This window comes from Podarcis pityusensis (genome assembly GCF_964106645.2).
Source record: "Podarcis pityusensis genome assembly, chromosome: 4".
Lineage (NCBI taxonomy): Eukaryota > Metazoa > Chordata > Lepidosauria > Squamata > Lacertidae > Podarcis > Podarcis pityusensis.
Window position 1 is genome coordinate 44,406,038 of NC_138027.1, and position 20,433 is coordinate 44,426,470.

A 20,433-nucleotide genomic window follows, 5' to 3' on the forward strand; every position below is an offset into this window, starting at 1 on the left:
GTCTCAGGATGACAAAGGGAAAAGCACAAAAATGTGAAGCTTCTACTTCACACGCTGCAACCCCAAAGTACAGAATAACTGCAGGAACAGCCTTTCTCTCTCTCTCTCTCTGCTTCCACAGCAGGCAGTCTCTCCATCAAGCGAGGATTGGAAGTCTTGAATTAAAGGACACAGATAAAGTACAAGCTACCATGGAAGGCAGGGTGGGTGGGCGGGCAACGAAGTTCACCTGACAGCAGAAACAAACAACGGTAGAGTCCCATTGAATTAAGAAAAAGACTTTTGCTCTTGGAATGGGCATTATATGCTCACTTTCTCCATACTGCAAACAGGGATGGGCACAAGGTAGATTTGGATTTAGTACTTCTAGATCTCTGAATGCACTGAAATAAGAGCTGCAAAAAGGTTTCTGATTCTCAGTCGTTGAGTAACAAATATGCTTGCAAGTCCCCTCCAAAAGGTTCTACAAATTGTACATGCAAACTAGAGACAAGATGTTTGCCTTGACTATATCTAGGCCACATTCCCAATTGGTAGTATAGAGTAGGAAATTTCAGAGCACAGAGCCGGTTCAGAATCTAAGCTGGAGCCCTCCTTCCAATGCACCAATACCAATACACTACTAAAATCACTGCACTCTCAGAACAAACACATTTTTCCACAGTATGCAACTAGTTTCTGTGATTCAGTGTCATGCTGGAGCAAAACAACATTTCTAAATGTAAACAAATTGTATATTAGATCTATTCATTGCCCTTCACCATGATGTCCCAGAGCAGGTTACAAGTAAAAAAGACAAATTTAAAACAGATAAAAATCACTACAACTTTAACACATATAAAACCATTCCAAAATACGACAGAACAATACAAATTCATCAAAGCAGATGGGTCACAAAACATTTAAATTCCTTAACTGCCAGAGGCCAAGGTAAAGAGGTTGGCTGATGACTACCAGGTAACTATCCAGAAGAAAGTAACCACACTGTCACAACCATCACATATTGGCATATTCCCAAGTTTATTTAAACTTGTGTACTGATGTCCATGCAGTACGAGATGGGCCATCCAAGTCCAATCTTGTCACCCTGACCCTGAACTATAATGAGTTAATATGCCTGTAGAAATAATTTTCACACAAGAAATTCTTGTAGGAGGAAGGCATCTGATTCTAAGCTCTCCTCTTTCCTTACTCCAACAAGAAAGAAGCTTTACCTACATAATGCTGTCAACCCCTGTATCTGTTCAGCAGAGAATTTTTTTTCATGTAGGAATGGGGATGTCATTTGTTCAGGGATCACTATATGTAGAGAGCTCTAGATGTGTGAAGATATCTAACCCAATATTTTCTTGAAGCTGGAGAGATGGGGTGGGGGAGGATGTGTGTGAAAGATAGAAGTTCTTGAATCATACACATGTTGCAACTTCTGAAAGTTTCTGTGAAGATTGAAATGAAGCCTTAGTACACCTATTTTACTTATAATATTTTCTGCAAGCTACTGGATTCAGTAAGTGATAGCCAACAATAGTCATACTCAGGGAAAACTCACCAATATCACCCAGTACAGCTGCAGGAACAAAATACTTGCTTAGGGTAATTTTTCAAAACTGGAATGATGAAGGAATGTCATGTAAGCCTTACATTTGGACAATCAAGGGACATTTCTAGAGAAATTCATTCATTTGCATCCTGAAAGAAGCTCTGAGTAACGTACACATCCCATTTTAGCCTCAAAACAATCCTGTGAAGTAGGTTGTCACCAAAGTGTGCGACTGGGCCAATCTTATTGTAACAGAACCAGTTTTGTTGCTGATTCGGGGATTTGAATTCAGGTCTCCACAGCCCAATTCTTTAACCACACTGCCAGTCCATGAGGCATGCAAAGTGATTTCTAATAATAGGTGTCCATCTGAATTTATATTTTCCTTTTCAATCGTATGCCAAAGGGTTCACAAATACATATGAACGAAGGAGCACAATTTCCCATGTTTCACAACTTAAGAAAATGCATACAGATGATTGCTTAGTTCATGCCATTATGAAATGTATTTTAAATGTAATTGGCACATATTTTCTGCCTAAGCATTTCCAATGCATGTCATCCAAGTTTACTTTAAAACCTGCAAGCACAGAGAATCCGCAATTATAGGCAGCTTGCTCCAGTGCTGAATGCTTAACAACTCCCTCCTAACATTTAAACTTCCTGTAATTTAAACTGTTTCTGCCATGAAATAAGATATTTAACATTTTAATGTATTCATAACTGTACATATACTGGAAAAAACAAGTTAACACAGCAAAGTATTTTACCACAGAATTATATGTTACATAAAATGGAACTTTTATGAAAATTATTGACATTCAGGATGCAGAAGTTTTGCAACACTCATCGGTTAAGTAGCTATTTTTCCAGAGTTAAGATGTTTGAGCTTGCAAAACACTATTATTTGCTTGCAATGCCTAAGTTAGGACACACACAAGACTTTCTGGAATTGTGTAACTTGAAGTCAAAAACTTGGGTACAGGGAGAGAGAGAGAGACAGGAAGATTATTGAACATTTCTTCACTCTGTTTCAGGTCTATGGGGGGAAAGCACTTATTTTGCAAGATCTGCAATGGCTCTTTGATTTTTATTTTATTTTATTTAAAGCATTTTTATGTCACTCTTTAACAACAAAAACAACAGCAGCTCCCAAAGTGAATACATAAAATCAATAAAACAACAAATGAGATGATTTCCTGTCCACAGGCTTACAGATTAAAAGAGACTGCACTACATTAGATTTTCCCTTCATTCTTAGCCCTCTGACAGACAAGCTGATTTAGAAGGGTTTCCCAGATTAGAATGTCTGAAAACCATAGTTCTCACCCAGGCTTGGGCAACCTGTGGTTCTTCAGATGTGGGACTACATCTCCCATCATCGCTGATGGAACCAAAGGTAGCTAGAGCTCCCCAACATCTGGAGGGCCACAGGTTCCTCATTCAAAACATCGGTTCTCCTCCTTCCTAGCAATATGAGGATTCTTGTCAAACTCTGTCAAGTTCATTTGCCACAAGTATGTCTTGCTAGACATCAGCCTGAAGCATATCTTAGAAACTTCTCCTGCCCTTCCACCAGTTGGGGAGCATTACTTTGTCAATTTATAAAGAATGGCCTGTACAAAGATTAAGTTGTAAAGTCAACAATTCAACTGTTTCACTAGTGTACTTGGAAGATTTGAACAAGGACGTCACACCTCCCTCCCAGAAGCATTAAGATCAGGCTGCCATCTTTTAGCTGCTCTATGCACTGTGCAAGGATAGGACAGCATGACCTTGGGAGAGGAGAAGAGATATGCCTTTACTGGGAAACAGCTGTTGAAAGTGACCAGGCACAGACAGTCCTTCCTGTTTCGTCACCTCAGGTTTTCTATGCTACTTTATGTGAGCTCTCATTGCAGCTGCTACTTCTCTGGCAGAGTTGGTGGGTGCTGAAGGCACCGGAGACGGCACTGGAGTTCTGCAGGCACCCTCCACCCCACCCCCAAAATGGGAGGAGCAGCAAGAACCCTCTGGCACCCCCCTCTTCTCTGGCAGAGAAAGACCCCTATTTTCACCAGTGATTAATACTTGCACTCAGCACACCAAATCTTAAACCAGGTGATGCCTAACTGTAGGCATGTTTATTATGAAAAATATTCCAACGAGTTCAATGAGATTTATGCCAAGTAAATGTGCCTAAGATTGCATCTTCTGCCTCTCTTCATTAGTCTGCTGCCTATCACCGGCATTGCTTATTCTCCTGGTCTGCTCCTGGGCGCTCACCTTTGCTCAGTACAAAGTACTGGATAACGGAGGCAAAACACCAATTCCTGGCGGATGTGAAGGGGGCCAAGTGAGGGCAGCGGCTTCAGAACGCACCACTGAGCTTGCTCCTGTTTCCCGAGCATGCTCAGTCGCAAGAACGCTGCAAACCCTGAAGCAGCCGCAGGTTTCGAGTCTCTTAGCAAGGCCGGAACTGCTTGTTCCCGGAGCCCTTCCCTTGCGCAGCTGGGTGACCCCCTTCCCCTCCCCCAGCCTGGGCGGCACCCGGCCTAGCCCTATCCCGAAAAGGGGGTGGGTTGGTGGGAGAGAGGTCGGCGCTTGCCCTTCCAGCCCACCCCTCTTACCCAAATGTATATAGGGAGCTGAGAGGGCGCCGCTTCTCCTGACATCCTGGTGCAACTGAGGTCGGATCCTCCCGCTGCTGCTGCAAAGATGGCTTTGCTAAGCCCCCGCCCGCCCGACTTGCAGCGCTTGCTGGAGAAGGACCCCTACCTGACTCCCTTTGAGCAGGACTTCGAGCGCAGGTAACCGAGACCAGCTGGTGCACCTGGACGCGCTGCTTCGGGGCTCCTCTCACACCCGCCCATCTCCCCTCCGGGCCCATCCCTCAAAAAACCAAAAACAGCTGCTCCAGACACTAAAAAGCTGCACCGTCACGCTTATTTGCACCTCAGTCCTGCTTGCTTCCTCCGGAGTAAGTCCCTATCTGCGGAGCGGCACCGTGCATGCCTTGCTAAAGTCCCGCTAGCTTCTCTTGCCCGCTGGGCTCACTTGGCTTCACTACCTTCTCCTCCTCTACCTGCTGCCTTTGCAGCTGCCTGTGCGTTTTCACTCCGGAGTCCAGGAGGGACTTACTCCCGAGTAAAGGCAGGGCTGCCGCAGCTTTGGTGCCCAGCCGCAATGAGGAAGGAAAGCGAGCCCGGCTAGGACAGCTGAGCGGCTGCAGCCCCTCCACCACCCGCCCCGCGCTCCTCTCCGTTGCAACATGAGCCCCTGCCTTTCACGTGCGCTTCCCGGCGTCCGTGGTGCGTGTGCGTCGCGTGCTTCCTCGCTGGCGGGGAGCGCGCGAGCCTGATTGGCGAGCCTTCATCTCCACGGGAAGCGCCCGTGAAGCCACCCGGCTGCCCTCACTAGGGATTGGAAGTTGGCTCTTGGCGCCTTAGCTGGTGGAGAGGGAGGGACTTTCCCCCTTAACGCTGCAAGAGCTTTTATTGTCTGCCGGCCGGGTAAAAGAGCCGTGAGCTTTTCACTATGTAAAAAAAGAATCAGCAACGAAAGGTGTGTGGAGAGTCCTCGGCTAAATAATCCGTGAGCAATGCCCAAGGCTGGGATCCTAAATACGTTTATAAAGGGACCAAGCCCCATTGAATACAGTGGGGCTTCTAAGTAAACATGCGTAGGACTGGGCTCTGAGAGGGAGAAATGAAAACTGTTGCTACTAACAATTTGCAGCCTGACATGTGTACTCAGATGCAAGCTCCATTGAGTTTGCACCCTTTGACCGCCCCCCCCCGAAACCAATAATTTAGGGGACAAGGGTTCAGTAGAAAGTGTGATCAGAAACTTTTATGAACTTACTTAATTTTTAACTTTTTATTTTCGATTTCTGTAGCAGTTGTTTGAGGCAGCCTTCAACATTTACAGTCAACAATTTTACACATAGGTATCTTAGACTGTGGGACTGTGAGTTGCTAAAACCCACCCAAGAGCAGTGGTCAGAATAGGATTTAAACATTGGTCTTCCACATTTGTGGCAAATTCTCTGTTCACTGAAGCATATTGCTTGCTGGAGCATGGAGTAGCAAAAGGGATCATAAACTGGGCAGTGGTCACTGCAGCCTGGTGTTGTGGATAGTGTTGGATTTGGAAGAGACAGAGCTTGGTTAAAATCCCTGCTCAGCCTTGAAGCTTTACTGGGTTGCCCTGAGTGAGTCAGTCATTCTGTCTCTGCTTAACCTACTTCACAAAGCTGTTGTAAGGCAAAAGTTGTATGTGTGTGTGCCTGCTGCTCTAAGAAGTGATTGATAAATCTATATGTAAATGCCAGCGGCTAATATTTTTGTCAGACTAGTGGGATAAAGTAATGGAGCCCACAGTGAGGTTATGCAGATTGAAAGGTTAGACAATAGTATGATTTATTCTGCATGAGTGGGGACATGGATAAGAACAGAATTGATTCCCAGTGTCAGAGCAGATTTAGACTTCACCTCAATAGTGTCCTTGAGGGCTCCTTTACTTTTCTCTGCATAAGTTGTGAAGGACAAGTGCTGCTATTTGAAATATTGGAGCGGGGATTTTTGGCTGCTGTCAGCTTTCCCACTGCACTGGGGACTGTTATGGCAGCCAAATATCCCCCTTCTAATATTACAAACATCAGCAGTGAAATCCGCTGCTGTTGCTACCCCCCCCCAATTGCAATACTTGTAGGGATTTCATAGTGGCTTCTAAGAGTATGCCTGGGTACAGTATGTTTGGTTTTTCCACATCATGGATTCCTCCAGTCCACTTGATTTGTTTCCAGAGAGATTATATGTGCCAAAGCAAGTGCTATCTCACCCTTTCCAGTGGGATTTCCCCATCACTTTCCTCATTGCAAAAAGTCTGATCTTTGAGGGAAGTGGCTTTGTTATGCAAGATCTTCCAGTCATCTATAATGGTACTTAACCTGGATTTGCTGGGATGTGACTGAGTTCCACTTGAAAATAGCAACAGTCTGAAACTGTCCATCTGTTTGTTGATGAAGTTTTTTTGTTTTGCTAGTACAGAATAATTGTCTCTTCACCAAGAAGAGCTAAAATGAGGAGGGAAGAAGACTGTACTTTTAAAGAAGAGCATCTTCCAGAGGAGTAGTTGGTTGCACCTAAAATAACAAAGTCTTGTAGTACAGTGGTACCTCGGATTACATACGCTTCAGGTTACATACGCTTCAGGTTACAGATTCCACTAACCCAGAAATAGTACCTCGGGTTAAGAACTTGCTTCAGGATGAGAACAGAAATCGTGCTCCAGTGGCGTGGCAGCAGCAGGAGGCCCCATTAGCTAAAGTGGTTCTTCAGGTTAAGAACAGTTTCAAGTTAAGAACGGACCTCCGGAACCTGAGGTACCACTGTATCTTAATTGGCCTAGTTTGCATGTCATGGACTCAAGGTAACCTATGACTATGCAAATGTATGGGCTCCTGGACCGGAGCTAACACCCACTTTGCTGTTGCTTGGCCCTTTTATTACAAGTTTGGCTTAGTGTGGTATCTGAGTGCAGGACCATGATTAGATTAGGGTCTCTCCTCCTTGACCACAATCTAGCAACAGAGCAAAGCCTTGACTTAGCTGCTGTGTTGTGTCACAGGCCTGAGATGAAATGGCAGGGCAGTGCAGCAGCTATGCCAGAGGAGAAAATCCTGTTTAAACTAATCAGGAGCCAGCCTGTTCACATCATCCAGGGAAGCCATAGTTTGGCTTTATTTTGATGAACGAACCAGGCTGAAGACCAACAAGTTCATGATGGTATAAGCTTTTGTGGATTAGAGTCCACTTCATCAGATACAATTTCCAGGGGAAGTAGCTGCATTGGTCTCCTGCAGTGAAAACAACAATCAGCCTCGTGGCACTGCCAAGAGTAACAAATTTACTACAGTCTGCTTCATCAGATGCATGAAGTGTTATCCTGAGTATCGTAACTGCTTTCCAGCTGTTATCTTATACGATAACAGCACCTGAGTGTACTTGCTCTCCTGCCTTGGTGTGGTATATTTTTCAGGCACAATTGGTTATAATTTTCTACTATTAACTGCCATAGGAGCCTTTTACAAGCAGATTACATAACTTTCTTTTACTGCTTTGCCAGGAAAAAAGGCGATGACATGTTTTCAAAGCAGCATTAAAAAGCACTATTGGCTGAAAGTGTCCTGTTATGTTTAGTTTTAAGATTTTTATATGTGGCATCATTCACCAATTAGAATGGAACATCCCAAATCCAATAATTAACTGAGCATAAACCCTCCTCTGGGTTTGTATAGTAACAATCAAACTTGACATTTAATGTCAGTAATTAAAAGAACATGGATGTTTACATTGCATAGGTTTAAAACCATTGGTTTTCAGTGCACCAATCAATGGTTGAACTTGGTGGTATGACAAAGCAAGACTATAAAAGTAAAGCAACTTAACATGAAGTTGACACAGACCCAAATAAAATTATATACAACAGAGAATTATAGATTAGTAGAGTTGGAAGGGACCAACAGGACCATCTAGTCCACCCCCCTACAATGCAGGAATCTATCGCCCAACATGGGGCTTCAACTCATGATCCTGAGATTGAGTCTCATGCTCTACCAATCCTGCTATCCCACATAGATCATAAACTGAGCATTCTGAGTCTTGCTGGCAAATCACAGCATTCCCCTTTTAAAAATGGCCCTATTTTAACACACACTAAAATCAATAAAATTTATGCAGATTTGAATAAATGAACACACACACACACACACACACACATATATAATTACAAATATTCCTGGCAACACAGAGCATTCTCCTTTATTTATTTTTTACCTTGTTATCAATTACTGCAGATGTTAAATGTGTGAACCTTATTTATTTATATATACATAAAGAAACATGGGTATAAAATGTAAACAATGGGAGCAAGAGGTCATGCAATGCAAGAGGTTCAGTCTTTGACATTTTTGTGCACAGCTATCTGGTTGTTTTGTTATGTTAGACATTTTGTTGGGTAGTATTTGTTACAAAATTTGAGATTCAAAGACATTTAGAATAACCAGGAGATTTTAAACTCCTATCCAGAGAAGCGACTTTCACTTCTATCCATGTATTTCATCAGCCCCTTCCCCCAAACAATTGCAAATCGATTTAGAATTACCTCTTTCCTTGCATAAGTCAATTATTCTTAATAAAGATACCTGCTTATTTAAAATAGGTCTGTGCTCACGTAACTCTGGTGTCAGATAAAATTGCAATGGGATGGACCATAGACACGTCTTCTTTACACTGATGTGAATGTGTGCCCTTCCATGGCTGTTGAATATAGTTTAATTACTATATATACTCGAGTATAAGCCAACTTTTTCAGCACATTTTTTATGCTGATAAAGCCCCCCCCCCCGCCCCTGTTAGGGTGTGAAACCTAAGACGCTGGCAAGTTAGCAATGTCATGTGACTTTAAGTAGTCAAGCTCGTTAAGTTGTTAAGTTGCTCAGTATATAAAGAGTGTTTGTTTTCTCTGCCTGTGGGGCGTGAAGCAAAAATGTCTGAAAGCTCCGGAGGTATTTCTGTTATCTTTCTGCAATAAACCTGTCTTTGGAAAGACAGGCTTCCCTGTGTCGTTATTTCTTTGCTGCTGAAACTCTGAAGCTTGTACTGCAACAAGAATCTCTGCACTGGACTTAATTAATACTCTGCAAAGAGAGCTGTTGCTGGTGGCGCAGCGGAAGCGTTTACTGGACCAGTACACAAACTCTCTTAGGTTATGGATCCTTCTACGTTTCTACAGCTGTATTGTGTGCAGAGAAAGTGAAAGCAGCTTTCGGATGAGAGAAGACCGGCTTGGTCGTAAATCCAGCTCCTAAAGGAACTGAGAGGCTGCAGAAAATTGAGAGAGCTGCGTAGGTAAAGATTTACAGCTTCATTAGTTGCAAAAGGCTAGCTTGACCTCCCGTTGTGTTTGTGTTTTGTTAACAAAACCAGAGGACGGTGGTAGGTTGCTAGTGAAGAGACGGAGAAGAAGAAAAGTTTAAAAGGCTTCAGAGGAGGCTGGAGGCATCTGAAAAGTGAGTAAAACAAATCCCAAGGGGAAAAAAAGAAGAAAGGGCACACAGAGGGAGTAGCAGCAGACCCCAAGAATGGCAGTGGAAAATTTCCAGGTTCCCTTTACAAAGTTGAACTCTGCTAATTACGTGCAGTGGTCTAAGAGGGCTCAAGTCTGGTTGGAAGCCAAAGAAGTGTGGGCTGACTATGTCCAGAGGCGAAAGCCGTTTGTGGCTGTTGCAGCAGATGCCACAGCAGAGCAACAGGCTGCTGCACATGCTCAGAATAGGGAACATGATAAAATGGACACTAAAGCTAGATGCATGTTGATGGTTTCGATAGATGATTCCCAATTACCTCATGTGGAAAATTTAAGGTCTGCATTTGAAATTTGGGAAGCTCTTAGGCGAATTCACCATAGAGCCACGCCCGGAGAGAAGGTGAACATTATACGTGCTTTGTATGAGTTGAAACTGAAGCCAGGGGATAGTGTGGTTGAACACACGTCACAGATGACTGAGTATTTCAACCGACTGTCATCTTTAGGTGTGAATTTTCCTGAAAATATTAAAGTTTATACTCTGCTTAGCAGCCTGCATGCAGGGTTTGAAAACTTAGTACTAACTTTACAGGTTTTGCCAGAGGACCAGCTGAATATGAATTATGTGACTGGTAGATTGTGTGAGCAAGAATATCAACATCATCGAAAACGTATTGATAATTCAAATACCCCAAGGGTTGGATGTTCAGATAATTCCCAGCGTGGGGAAACTAGCAGGCAGAGCTGTAAGGAAGCCTCACAAGTGTCTGCTATGGCCAGCAAGTCATGTTTTCGATGTGGCAGCAGGTTTCATTTGATAGCAAAGTGTCCAGAAAAGCAACAGGAATTTCAACAGTCCAGGGCCAGTTTCCGGAGCTACAGGGGAAGACGACGTGAGAACTACAAGAATCAACGATCCAGAGGGGGAGCAGGTGCTGATAAGGGACTATCTGCAATGGCAGCACAAAAGAGTCCTAAAAGGAGCCAACAAACCTTGAAGTGGATAATTGACAGTGGAGCAAGTCACAGTTTAGTTCCAGCGACATCTAGTGGCCGCTTGATGAACTGCAAGACATTGCCAGTTGCAAAAACCGTGACTATAGCAGACAATAGTAAACGAGAAATGAACCTTAAAGGCACAATTTATGTTAACTGTTTGCAAACTAACCTTCCTGTTTTTGTTCTTCCAGGAATGAAGAATGGACTTTTGAGTGTGTCATGCCTGGTAAAAAGTGGTTTTAAGGTTGAGTTTGAAAATGATGTGTGCACCATTTCGAAATAGGGGAAGGAGCTAGTTAAAATTCCCTGTGAGGATGGGCTTTTTGTTTTGGTTGAAGAGCAGTTAGCAGCAGGTAGATGTTCAACAGGTGAAGCGCAAGCTAAGTGTGTAAATAAGGCTCCTCATACAGGTTGTGCACATCTACTACACAGAAGGTTAGCTCATATATGCTTTAAGTATGTAAGCAAGATGCCAGATTTAGCTGAGGAGTGTAACATTAAACCCTGTCCAATTTTTTTGGATTGTTGTGCTTGTAAACATGCTAAGGTTAAGACATGTAACTATCCTAGATCTGATAGAGTAAGCAAGAAACCCTTTGAACTTGTGCACACAGACGTGTGTGGCCCTATGCCAGTCAAATCGCTTGGAGGTGCGAGATTTATGCAAATTTTGGTGGATGACTTTTCAAGGGCTAGTTGGGTTTTCTTTCTGAAAGAAAAATCACAAGCAGCTTCCATCCTGATGGATTGGATTGAAGAAGTCGAATGTAAATTTGACACCAGGGTACGTAAAATACAATCAGATCGTGGTGGGGAATATGTGAACCACACGCTGGAGACGTGGTTAAAAAGGAAAGGTATAGTTCATAGACTTACCAATCCCTATTCACCACAGGAGAATGCAGTTGCCGAAAGAAAATTTCGAACATTACAGGAAGCCATTGCTGCTTTGCTGTTTGATTCTGGACTTCCACAGCGTTTTTGGGCTGAGGCTGCACTGTATGCGAATTATACTTTTAACAGAGTGTACAATAGCACAGTAGGCAACACTCCTTACTTCATGCTATTTGGGAAAAAACCAAAAATTGATCATCTAAGAGTTTTTGGATGTCGTGCTTATGTGCTGGTGCCTAGGGCACAACGTAGGAAAGGCGATCCTAGGTCTAAAGAAATGTTTTTCTGTGGTTATCAAGCAAACACAAAAGGTTGGAGATTTGTGAATGTAGAAGGCAATCAAACGAAAGTCACAATCAGCAGAAGTGCAGAATTTTGTGAACAGGATGGTTGGAATAAAATTCATGGAAATCCTGACATACTATTTGATGTGGTGAACAGTAACAATGAAACTCAGGCCCCAGGGCAGGTGTTAGTTCCAGAACAGACTGAGAAATTTGAGTCTGAGGACGAGGGTGAGAAATCGTCTAGTTCACCCAAGTCTGTAAAGTCAGAATCTTCTAGCTCTAAAAGTTCACCTGTACAGCAAGAGAGACGTGTAAAGTCAGAATCAGAAAGTTCTTCAACTACTAGTGACAAACAGGTGACGACTAGTGATTCTGGGTCAGAGGGGGAAACTGAAGGAACATCGCAGGAACTGTTAAGGCGTTCTAAGCGTACCAACAAAGGTATACCTCCTGAAAGGTACCAAGCTATTAGTGTTTGGGCTGGTTTGGCAAATTGCGAACCTGAAAGTTTTGAGGAGGTTGAACAATTACCCCAGGAGGAGGCCAGTAGGTGGCGTGAGGCCATGCAAAAGGAGTTGAATTCTATGAAAGAACTGGGTGTGTTTTCCATCACCAAACTGCCAGAAGGTACCAAAGCAGTAAGTTGTAGGTGGGTGTACAGGATAAAGACAACAGCGATGGGGAAACCAGAGTACAAAGCAAGGCTTGTAGCTCGAGGTTTTACGCAAAGAAAGGGGTTACATTATTCCGAAGTCTATGCACCCACTTCAAGGAGTGAAACCCTACGGGCACTATTAGCAGTTGCTGCTCAGAAAGGGTTCAAAGTGAATCAATTTGATGTCTCTACAGCTTATCTTCATTCAGACTTGGCTGAAGAGCTCTATATGGAGCTACCGCCAGGATTGAAAGTTGGTAAACCAAATCAGGTATGGAAACTACATAAATCTATTTATGGACTCAAGCAATCTGCTCATAATTGGAATGAATGTTTGAATGACGTTTTGGTAGGCATTGGTTTTAGCAGGAGCAAGGCTGACAATTGCTTATATTTCAGAAATTCAGGAGATGCTCAAGAATCTTTGCTTGTTTATGTAGATGACCTGATTTATACTTCAAAGACACAAGAACAAGTAAAAAAACTAGCCAAAGAATTAAATAAACACTTCAAAGTTAAGAATCTTGGTGATGTGAAGGTCTATCTTGGTGTTCAGATAGATAGGACCAAAAATGGCAGTTTTCTACTGAATCAAAAAGGCAAGATATTGCAAATGTTGAAAAAGTTTAACATGAAGGAGTGTGCAGGTGTTAGAACACCAATGGAAATGGGTTTTGTAAAAGACAATGAGTTCAAGGATAGTGCTGAATTCAAGCGTGCTGAAATCTTTCAGTCAGCACTGGGAAGCTTACTTCATCTTTCGCAATGGAGTAGACCAGATATTGCTTACGCTGTTAACTTACTCAGCAGAGAAGCTTCGAAACCTAGTGTAAATGCATGGAAAGGAATTCAAAGAGTGTTAAGATATTTACAATACACCAAAGATTTTTGCCTTGAATTGTCTTCGGAAGGACAAGCACAGATTACTTGTTGGGCAGATAGTGATTGGGCAAATTTTAAGGATAGAAAATCAGTGTCCGGCTGTGTAATAAAATTTGGTAACTCTCTGATTGGGTGGAGATCCAAGAAACAGAACCTGATTGCTTTGTCGTCAACAGAAGCTGAGTTCTGTGCCTTATCTGAGTTATGTAGAGATCTAGAATTTTACAAATGCTTGGCACAAGAGATGTATGAAAAGGCCATCACTCCAATCACTGTATGGGGTGATAATCAACCGTGTCTTAAGTTAGCACAAAATGGGCAGTTTAAAGGTCGTACAAAACATTTGGATATCCGCTTTCAAAATGTTTGTCAAACGGTAAAAGCAGGAATTGTTAAATTAAATTACTGTCCCAGTCATGAAAATCAAGCTGATGGTTTTACAAAACCACTTGGGTTTCAGCGGCATGAAAACTTTTGTGAAGAAATGGGTCTGAAGTAATTTTGTTTTTTGTATTGCCAGCGAGAGGGGGTGTTAGGGTGTGAAACCTAAGACGCTGGCAAGTTAGCAATGTCATGTGACTTTAAGTAGTCAAGCTCGTTAAGTTGTTAAGTTGCTCAGTATATAAAGAGTGTTTGTTTTCTCTGCCTGTGGGGCGTGAAGCAAAAATGTCTGAAAGCTCCGGAGGTATTTCTGTTATCTTTCTGCAATAAACCTGTCTTTGGAAAGACAGGCTTCCCTGTGTCGTTATTTCTTTGCTGCTGAAACTCTGAAGCTTGTACTGCAACAAGAATCTCTGCACTGGACTTAATTAATACTCTGCAAAGAGAGCTGTTGCTGGTGGCGCAGCGGAAGCGTTTACTGGACCAGTACACAAACTCTCTTAGCCCCAAGCTTATACTCGAGTGAGGCGGGTGGCCTCACTGAATAAAAAAGGAGAGAAAAGACTTTGAATTAGCACCTGGGAAGCAGACTGACCAGGCCCACCTCTCACAGTCTCCTCCACTATGGTGAGATGCATTTCTATTTAAATGATGCTAATTGTTTCTAATTTTGCATGTATACATATATTAGCTTATGCAGGTCTTATGCAGATCCAGGTTCCATCCTTGGTGATTTTTTTTGGCACTGTGTATGTAACTGTTATTAAGTGGTATGTTGTTTTAAATATATGAACATCCTTAAACAGGTATGTCTTTATTGTGTGACTGGCAGTGATACTGCATTAATCTCTTCAGTTAAAGAAAATATATAAGCAACAGTCTAATTCCCTTGGCTTCCCCGTGTGGCTGGAGCAACCCAGTCAGATGGGCAGCGTAAAAATAATAATAAAATTATTATTATTATTATTATTATTAACAGAATAAACACTCCTTCCCACCAGCAACAGCCTACATTTACCTTTCCCAGCACTGTAACAAGCCTTTCATTCAAAACGATCCCTGAATCTATGCCTTTCATCTCTCCCCCAAGTCCCTCCTGTTTGACATGGTCTCTATGGCCGTAGTAGCAATTGGTTGACAATCTCCGTCTCTGGTTTAAACTGGTGAATGTGAGTAGAAATGAGGCCTTACTGCTTGTGCCGAGGGCTTTGGGCAGTGTTTTGGTGTGCATGAATGTAATGCCTGTCCTCTTTAAAGCTGCATTAATGCAAACTGTTCAGTTAACAAATGCCTGAATGAGCTATCACATTCTCTCCTGTTGGGTAAATGACTTTTGTCATTAGCTTAACTGTTTCATTGATCTCAATACGTGGAAGTAGGTGCAATTAAAATCATGTGCATTTTTGAGCTGAAGAGCGCTTATTTCCATGTCAGAAATTAGAGCTGCTAGAGCACTACTGAGCAATCTTCCTTGTTGCACACACTTGTCTGCCCAAAGGAGGACAGAATCTGCCTTCCTGCCACCTTACCGTTTCTGGTGTTTGAAATAGCTGCAGTAATGAATGGAAATAAGAATTGGCTCTTATCTGGATCTGATTTGCTGTTGTATTACGGGTAGTTTCCCAAAATACATGCCTGCTCTCCTAACCATCCCTGGGGAAGAGGTCAAGGCAGGGCTTGTACAGGTTTTTCTGCACTCCATTTTTTTTTTTACAAGGGCATTTATTTACTTTATAAATTTATTTATATGTTGCCTTTTTGAGCATAGCCAACCCTTAAGCAGCTCACAATATTTTAAAAGCACAAGAAATGCAATGATTTAAAATAATCAGAATCAACAACGGCAGCTGCATTAACGGCTATTAAAAAGACCAGTTAAGAGTTAAAGACACTTAATAAAAACAAATGGACAGAGCTATATTTTGCAACGTATCTCTGTAGAAAAAGCCTTCAACAAAAAACGCAGTTAGAAAAAGGATTTTTAAAGCCAGTTTAAAAATCCATAGTGTATACAGTGGTACCTCGGGTTACATACGCTTCAGGTTACACACTCCGCTAACCCAGAAATAGTACTTCAGGTTAAGAACTTTGCTTCAGGATGAGAACAGAAATCGTGCTCCCATGGCGCAGCAGCAGCGGGAGGCCCCATTAGCTAAAGTGGTGCTTCAGGTTAAGAACAGTTTCTGGTTAAGTATGGACCTCCGGAACAAATTAAGTACTTAACCTGAGGTACCACTGTATATGCCATGTACACATCCGATGGGAGTTTCAAATTTTAGGAACCACAACAAAATTGTGTCTCGTCCACAAATTGGATTGAGTATATAACAGGGGACTTTGAGACAGATCTGTGACTTAGCAGATTATGATGAGTTCAGGTGGTCCTTCAAATAACTTATACATAAGTCATTTAGGACTTTACAATTAAAAATCAACACTTTGAAAGGCAGTGATAACTACTGATACTGATAGAGAATCAGTCTTGTGCCCCATTGCTCTGTTCCCCCACCTTCCTGTGACCTAGCAGTAGCATTTTGCAGCTGTTGGGAATTTGTATACTGCCTTCAAAGGCAGCCCCATGTAGAGCATACTCTTTGGTCTTTTCAGTAATATCAAACTTACTCCATACTGTTTCTCTGCCCCCTCCCATTTTATGATTTGTCTTGCAATCCAAAAACTATAAGGAGATCCTCACCTATTATGAGAACATTTCCTGCCATTGATGAAAGTAAAGCAATCATCCTGGACAGTTATTAGCCAAGGAATGGTCTCCTTGCATCTATAACAATACTTTCTAGGATGCCTAGGCATAATTTGAGTGTATCAAGTTATTCTGTTAGGCTATGCGGCAGCTAGACTAGTGACTGGGAGCGGCTGCCGAGAGCATATAACTATCAGAAGCAAAATCCCAACAATAACACCAGTCTTGAAAGAACAGCACTGGCTCCCAGTACATTTCCGAGCACAATTCAAAGTGTTGGTGCTGACCTTTAAAGCCCTAAACGGCCTCGGTCCAGTATACCTGAAGGAGCGTCTCCACCCACAACGTTCTGCCCGGACACTGAGGTCCAGTGCCGAGGGCCTTCTGGCGATTCCCCCGCTGCGAGAAGCCAAGTTACAGGGAACGAGGCAGAGGGCCTTCTCAGTAGTGGCACCTGCCCTGTGGAATGCCCTCCCACCAGATCTCAAAGAAAAAAACAACTACCAGACTTTTAGAAGACATCTGAAGGCAGCCCTGTTTAGGGAAGCTTTTAATGTTTAATAGGTTATTGTATTTTAATATTCTGTTGGAAGCCGCCCAGAGTAGCTGGGGAAACCCAGCCAGATGGGCGGGGTATAAATAATAAATTATTATTATTATTATTATTGAATCATAGAGTTGGAAAGCACCCCAGGGGTCATAGAGTCCAACCCCCTGTAATGCAGGAATCTTAGCTAAAGCATCCATGACAGTTGGCCACCCAACTTCTGCTTAAAAACATGCAATGAAGGAAACCCCACAACCTCTCAAGGGAGCTCATTCCACTGTCAAACAGCTTTTACTGTCAGAAACTTCTTCCTGATATTTAGTCAATCTCCTTTCTTGTACCTTGAAGCCATTGGTTCAAGTTCTACCCTCCAGAGCTTGGAGCTAAGAAAAAATTAATTAGTGCTAAGCATTTTTACTACATAAATGCAACTGATACTTCATCTGAGAATGAAGTTGGTTAGATAACTAAATAAATAACTTGTTGTACGTTACTAATTACAAATATTTTACTTTAGCTATGTTTAAGTACAGTCTAACATCTACATGTTCAGAATCTTCCTTTAAGGCTAAACATGGTTAGATTCTTCAAGTTTATATTGACTTCCTTTAAATTTTAGTGAGTAATTAATTTAACTTTTTGCATTGAATTTTCCTTGGTTTTTCTAACCTTTTCTCTAACAAGTAGAGATTTAGTATCAATAATGTAACTCATGGCTATAAATCTCTTAGTATTTTACCAGACGTTGATGTTAATAGAGGTTGCAGATTCAGCTAGTTAAAAATAGAATTTAGCCCCATTAGTGGAATTCTTTTATTTTTATACGCAACCCATTTCTCCATAAATGTGCAGACTCCCTTTAAAACGTAGATTTTATTGGGATCTGTATGCATCACAAATCTGGGAGGAAGAAAAAAGATGCTAAATAACTTCTTTCTAACTATGATGCTGTTTTGCCCATATTAAAAGGGCTAAATTTTCTGCTTGTGACCTGGCACTTATTTCAGTCTCCTGTATGCAGTTGGCAAAAGGCATATTTGACCTAAGGCTGTGTGTTGCAGTGGATTGTATGTTACGTTTGAATGTGTGCAACCCAGTTTCATGTTCTAGCTTAGCCATAAAGCTTGTTAAGTCATTGTAGGGAATGACTCTCTCTCAACCTAACTTATCTCAAAGATTCTTGTGATGGTGACATGTTGGTCTGAGCTGCTTGTAGAATGGGTATCATGCTTTGGGGAATCCGCTTCTTCCCCTGTGGCCGTAAATGAGCAGATCAAACGAAAGTGAGTTCTTACCAGTTAGTTTCTTTAATAAACACAGTGAAGAACAAAAGAAAACGTCTACCCAGAATGGCAGTGCTCCCAATTAAGGGTTACTCCCCCTTCCATCCCTATTAATTTACATCACTCCTACGTCTTGTAATCTGAGTTTGTAACCTCCACTCTTTCTGTTCTGAAACTTTCTGAGCTCTCCATGACTTTGGAGAAGGGGGGGGGGGGTGGATACTCTCCAGAGACTGTGAATCACTCTTCTAGTGTTTCTCCTGCTAGCTGTTCCCCATCCAGCATTTCCCAGCTTTTGCCTTCTGAATGATGCCCCTTTGCAAACCACTGTTTCAAATCTATACTGTCCTTCTGATCCTGGGAAGATTCAGGATTAGGATCAGGATCAGGAGGAGGAGGTGGCTCCCACCATTCTTCCTCAGTGCAGCCCTCCTCAGCATGGTCCCTGACAATGGGATACAAATAAAATAATAAAGGTGGCTTTTCTTTTGATACATTCACATTCCTTATGAATTATTGGTTGGTGGCCTGCATAGTCGAGCTTCATATAAATCACTGGGTGAATCTGTTTGTGAGGTGCAGACTGAATTAGAATAGCAAGGCACTGTTCTAATTTAACAGAGTAACAAACAAATGTTATATACATTTAATATTTTGTGTTCTTATTTCTCCCTTATGCCCAGGGAGGGTTTTTTATGAATCGCCAGGTTGATCAGAAGTACACTGGCTTAGCAGTAGAGTTACATGCCATCACAGTGTGTTATGTATGTGCTGTGTGTCTGCCTGCTTCTTGGGTTCTTAATAGGATTTACTCTATACACAGCACTACCATCTAAACCAGTGGTAGGGAATCTGACCTTCCAGATCAGGCATCCCCAAACTCGGCCCTCCAGCTGTTCCGGGACTACAACTCCCATCATCCCTAGCTAACAGGACCAGTGGTCAGGGATGATGGGAATTGTAGTCCCAAAACAGCTGGAGGGCCAAGTTTGGGGATGCCTGTTCCAGATGTTTTGGACTCCGGTTCTGACCATGTCTACTCAGAAGTCAGTTCCACTGAATTCCCAGCAATGTGGTGTGAGGATTCCAGTCTTAATTCACATTCTTCTGTGAAATACGAACTCTCACTAGCAACTCTTTTGCGAATAGCAAAGTGTTATGTGAGCTAAAGCCACGTATAATTTGGGATGTACTTTTTGTCTTCTGATACTAAGACTGTAAATGATGCTGTTGGACCCATTAATGCCTGCAATATTATAGCATTTTATGATGTTCCAAACAAGTGCAGTAAATGCTGCCTGTTAGGCTTTTCTGTGCTAACAGCTCCTCTCCCTTTATAATATACTGCCATTTCCTGCAGGTGCCACAATAATCTGTTAACTATGTACACAGCAACTTAGTTTTTTCAGCGGCCTGCTTTATATGGGATAAAACTCCATGTGGTGTTAGATTAAATCTTTTCCTCTGTAATTGCATTATTGGCAAATATGTGTTCTCCTCGGTCCCAGATTTCTTCCAGATAAGCATCAAATAGTAGTGGCTGACTTACAGACACAGGGGTAGAGGTGGGAAGAAAGAATGGAAAACTGGGGTGCAAAGTGAGGCTATTGGAGTTGCAGATTAGGAACTGGTTTCCTCCTGATTTAACTCATGGAAGTTCAAAGGGTGGGTAGAATTTGGCTGTATGATCTTCCTTATTCTCCTGTATTGATCGCTGAGTGCGTGTGTATTAGGATGTTGTGCAAGTTCTCAGTTGCCTCTACCAGCAGAAAAAAGCATTGCTAGTGTGTGTGGCTATGGGGGGGGGGGTTGCAGTGGAGGCCCCAGTTTTGGTCCGGTGGCTGAAAAGTTAATGCTGGCTTCTCTCTAGATGTTAGCTACTCAATTCAGGGTGTTATGGAACAATTCTTCGGACCTCCCAGTGCACCACCCTGGAGCTTGTGCAGCAAAAGAACATCTGTAGAGCCACAGCTTTAATTAATTAAATAATAATAATAATGCCTTAATTTGAAATGTTCTGGCTGGTGAGTTTGGAAGTTCAAGCAAGTTCACCAACCTTACTATTAAGGTTGAGAGTTGTAATCCCACAACATCTGAAGGACCACATGTTCCCAATCCCTGTTTTTAAAAGCTTTTTTTTTTTTTTTGTCTTTTCTGATAATTACATTCTATTATGTTGCTGTTTTGTTTTGTT

General features: G+C 42.3%; 1 protein-coding gene across 1 annotated transcript in view; it reads left to right on the forward strand.

The window, feature by feature from the left end:
* Positions 1-3,111: 3,111 nt before the first annotated feature.
* The window catches only part of GBE1 (1,4-alpha-glucan branching enzyme 1), a 145,975-nt gene continuing 128,653 nt past the window's right edge, over positions 3,112-20,433 (forward strand). Inside the window, exon 1 of the mRNA XM_081003909.1 lies at positions 3,112-4,329. Coding sequence (XP_080860035.1) covers positions 4,238-4,329 — 92 coding nt within the window. The 5' untranslated portion in view covers positions 3,112-4,237. The remainder of the gene's footprint in view (positions 4,330-20,433) is intronic.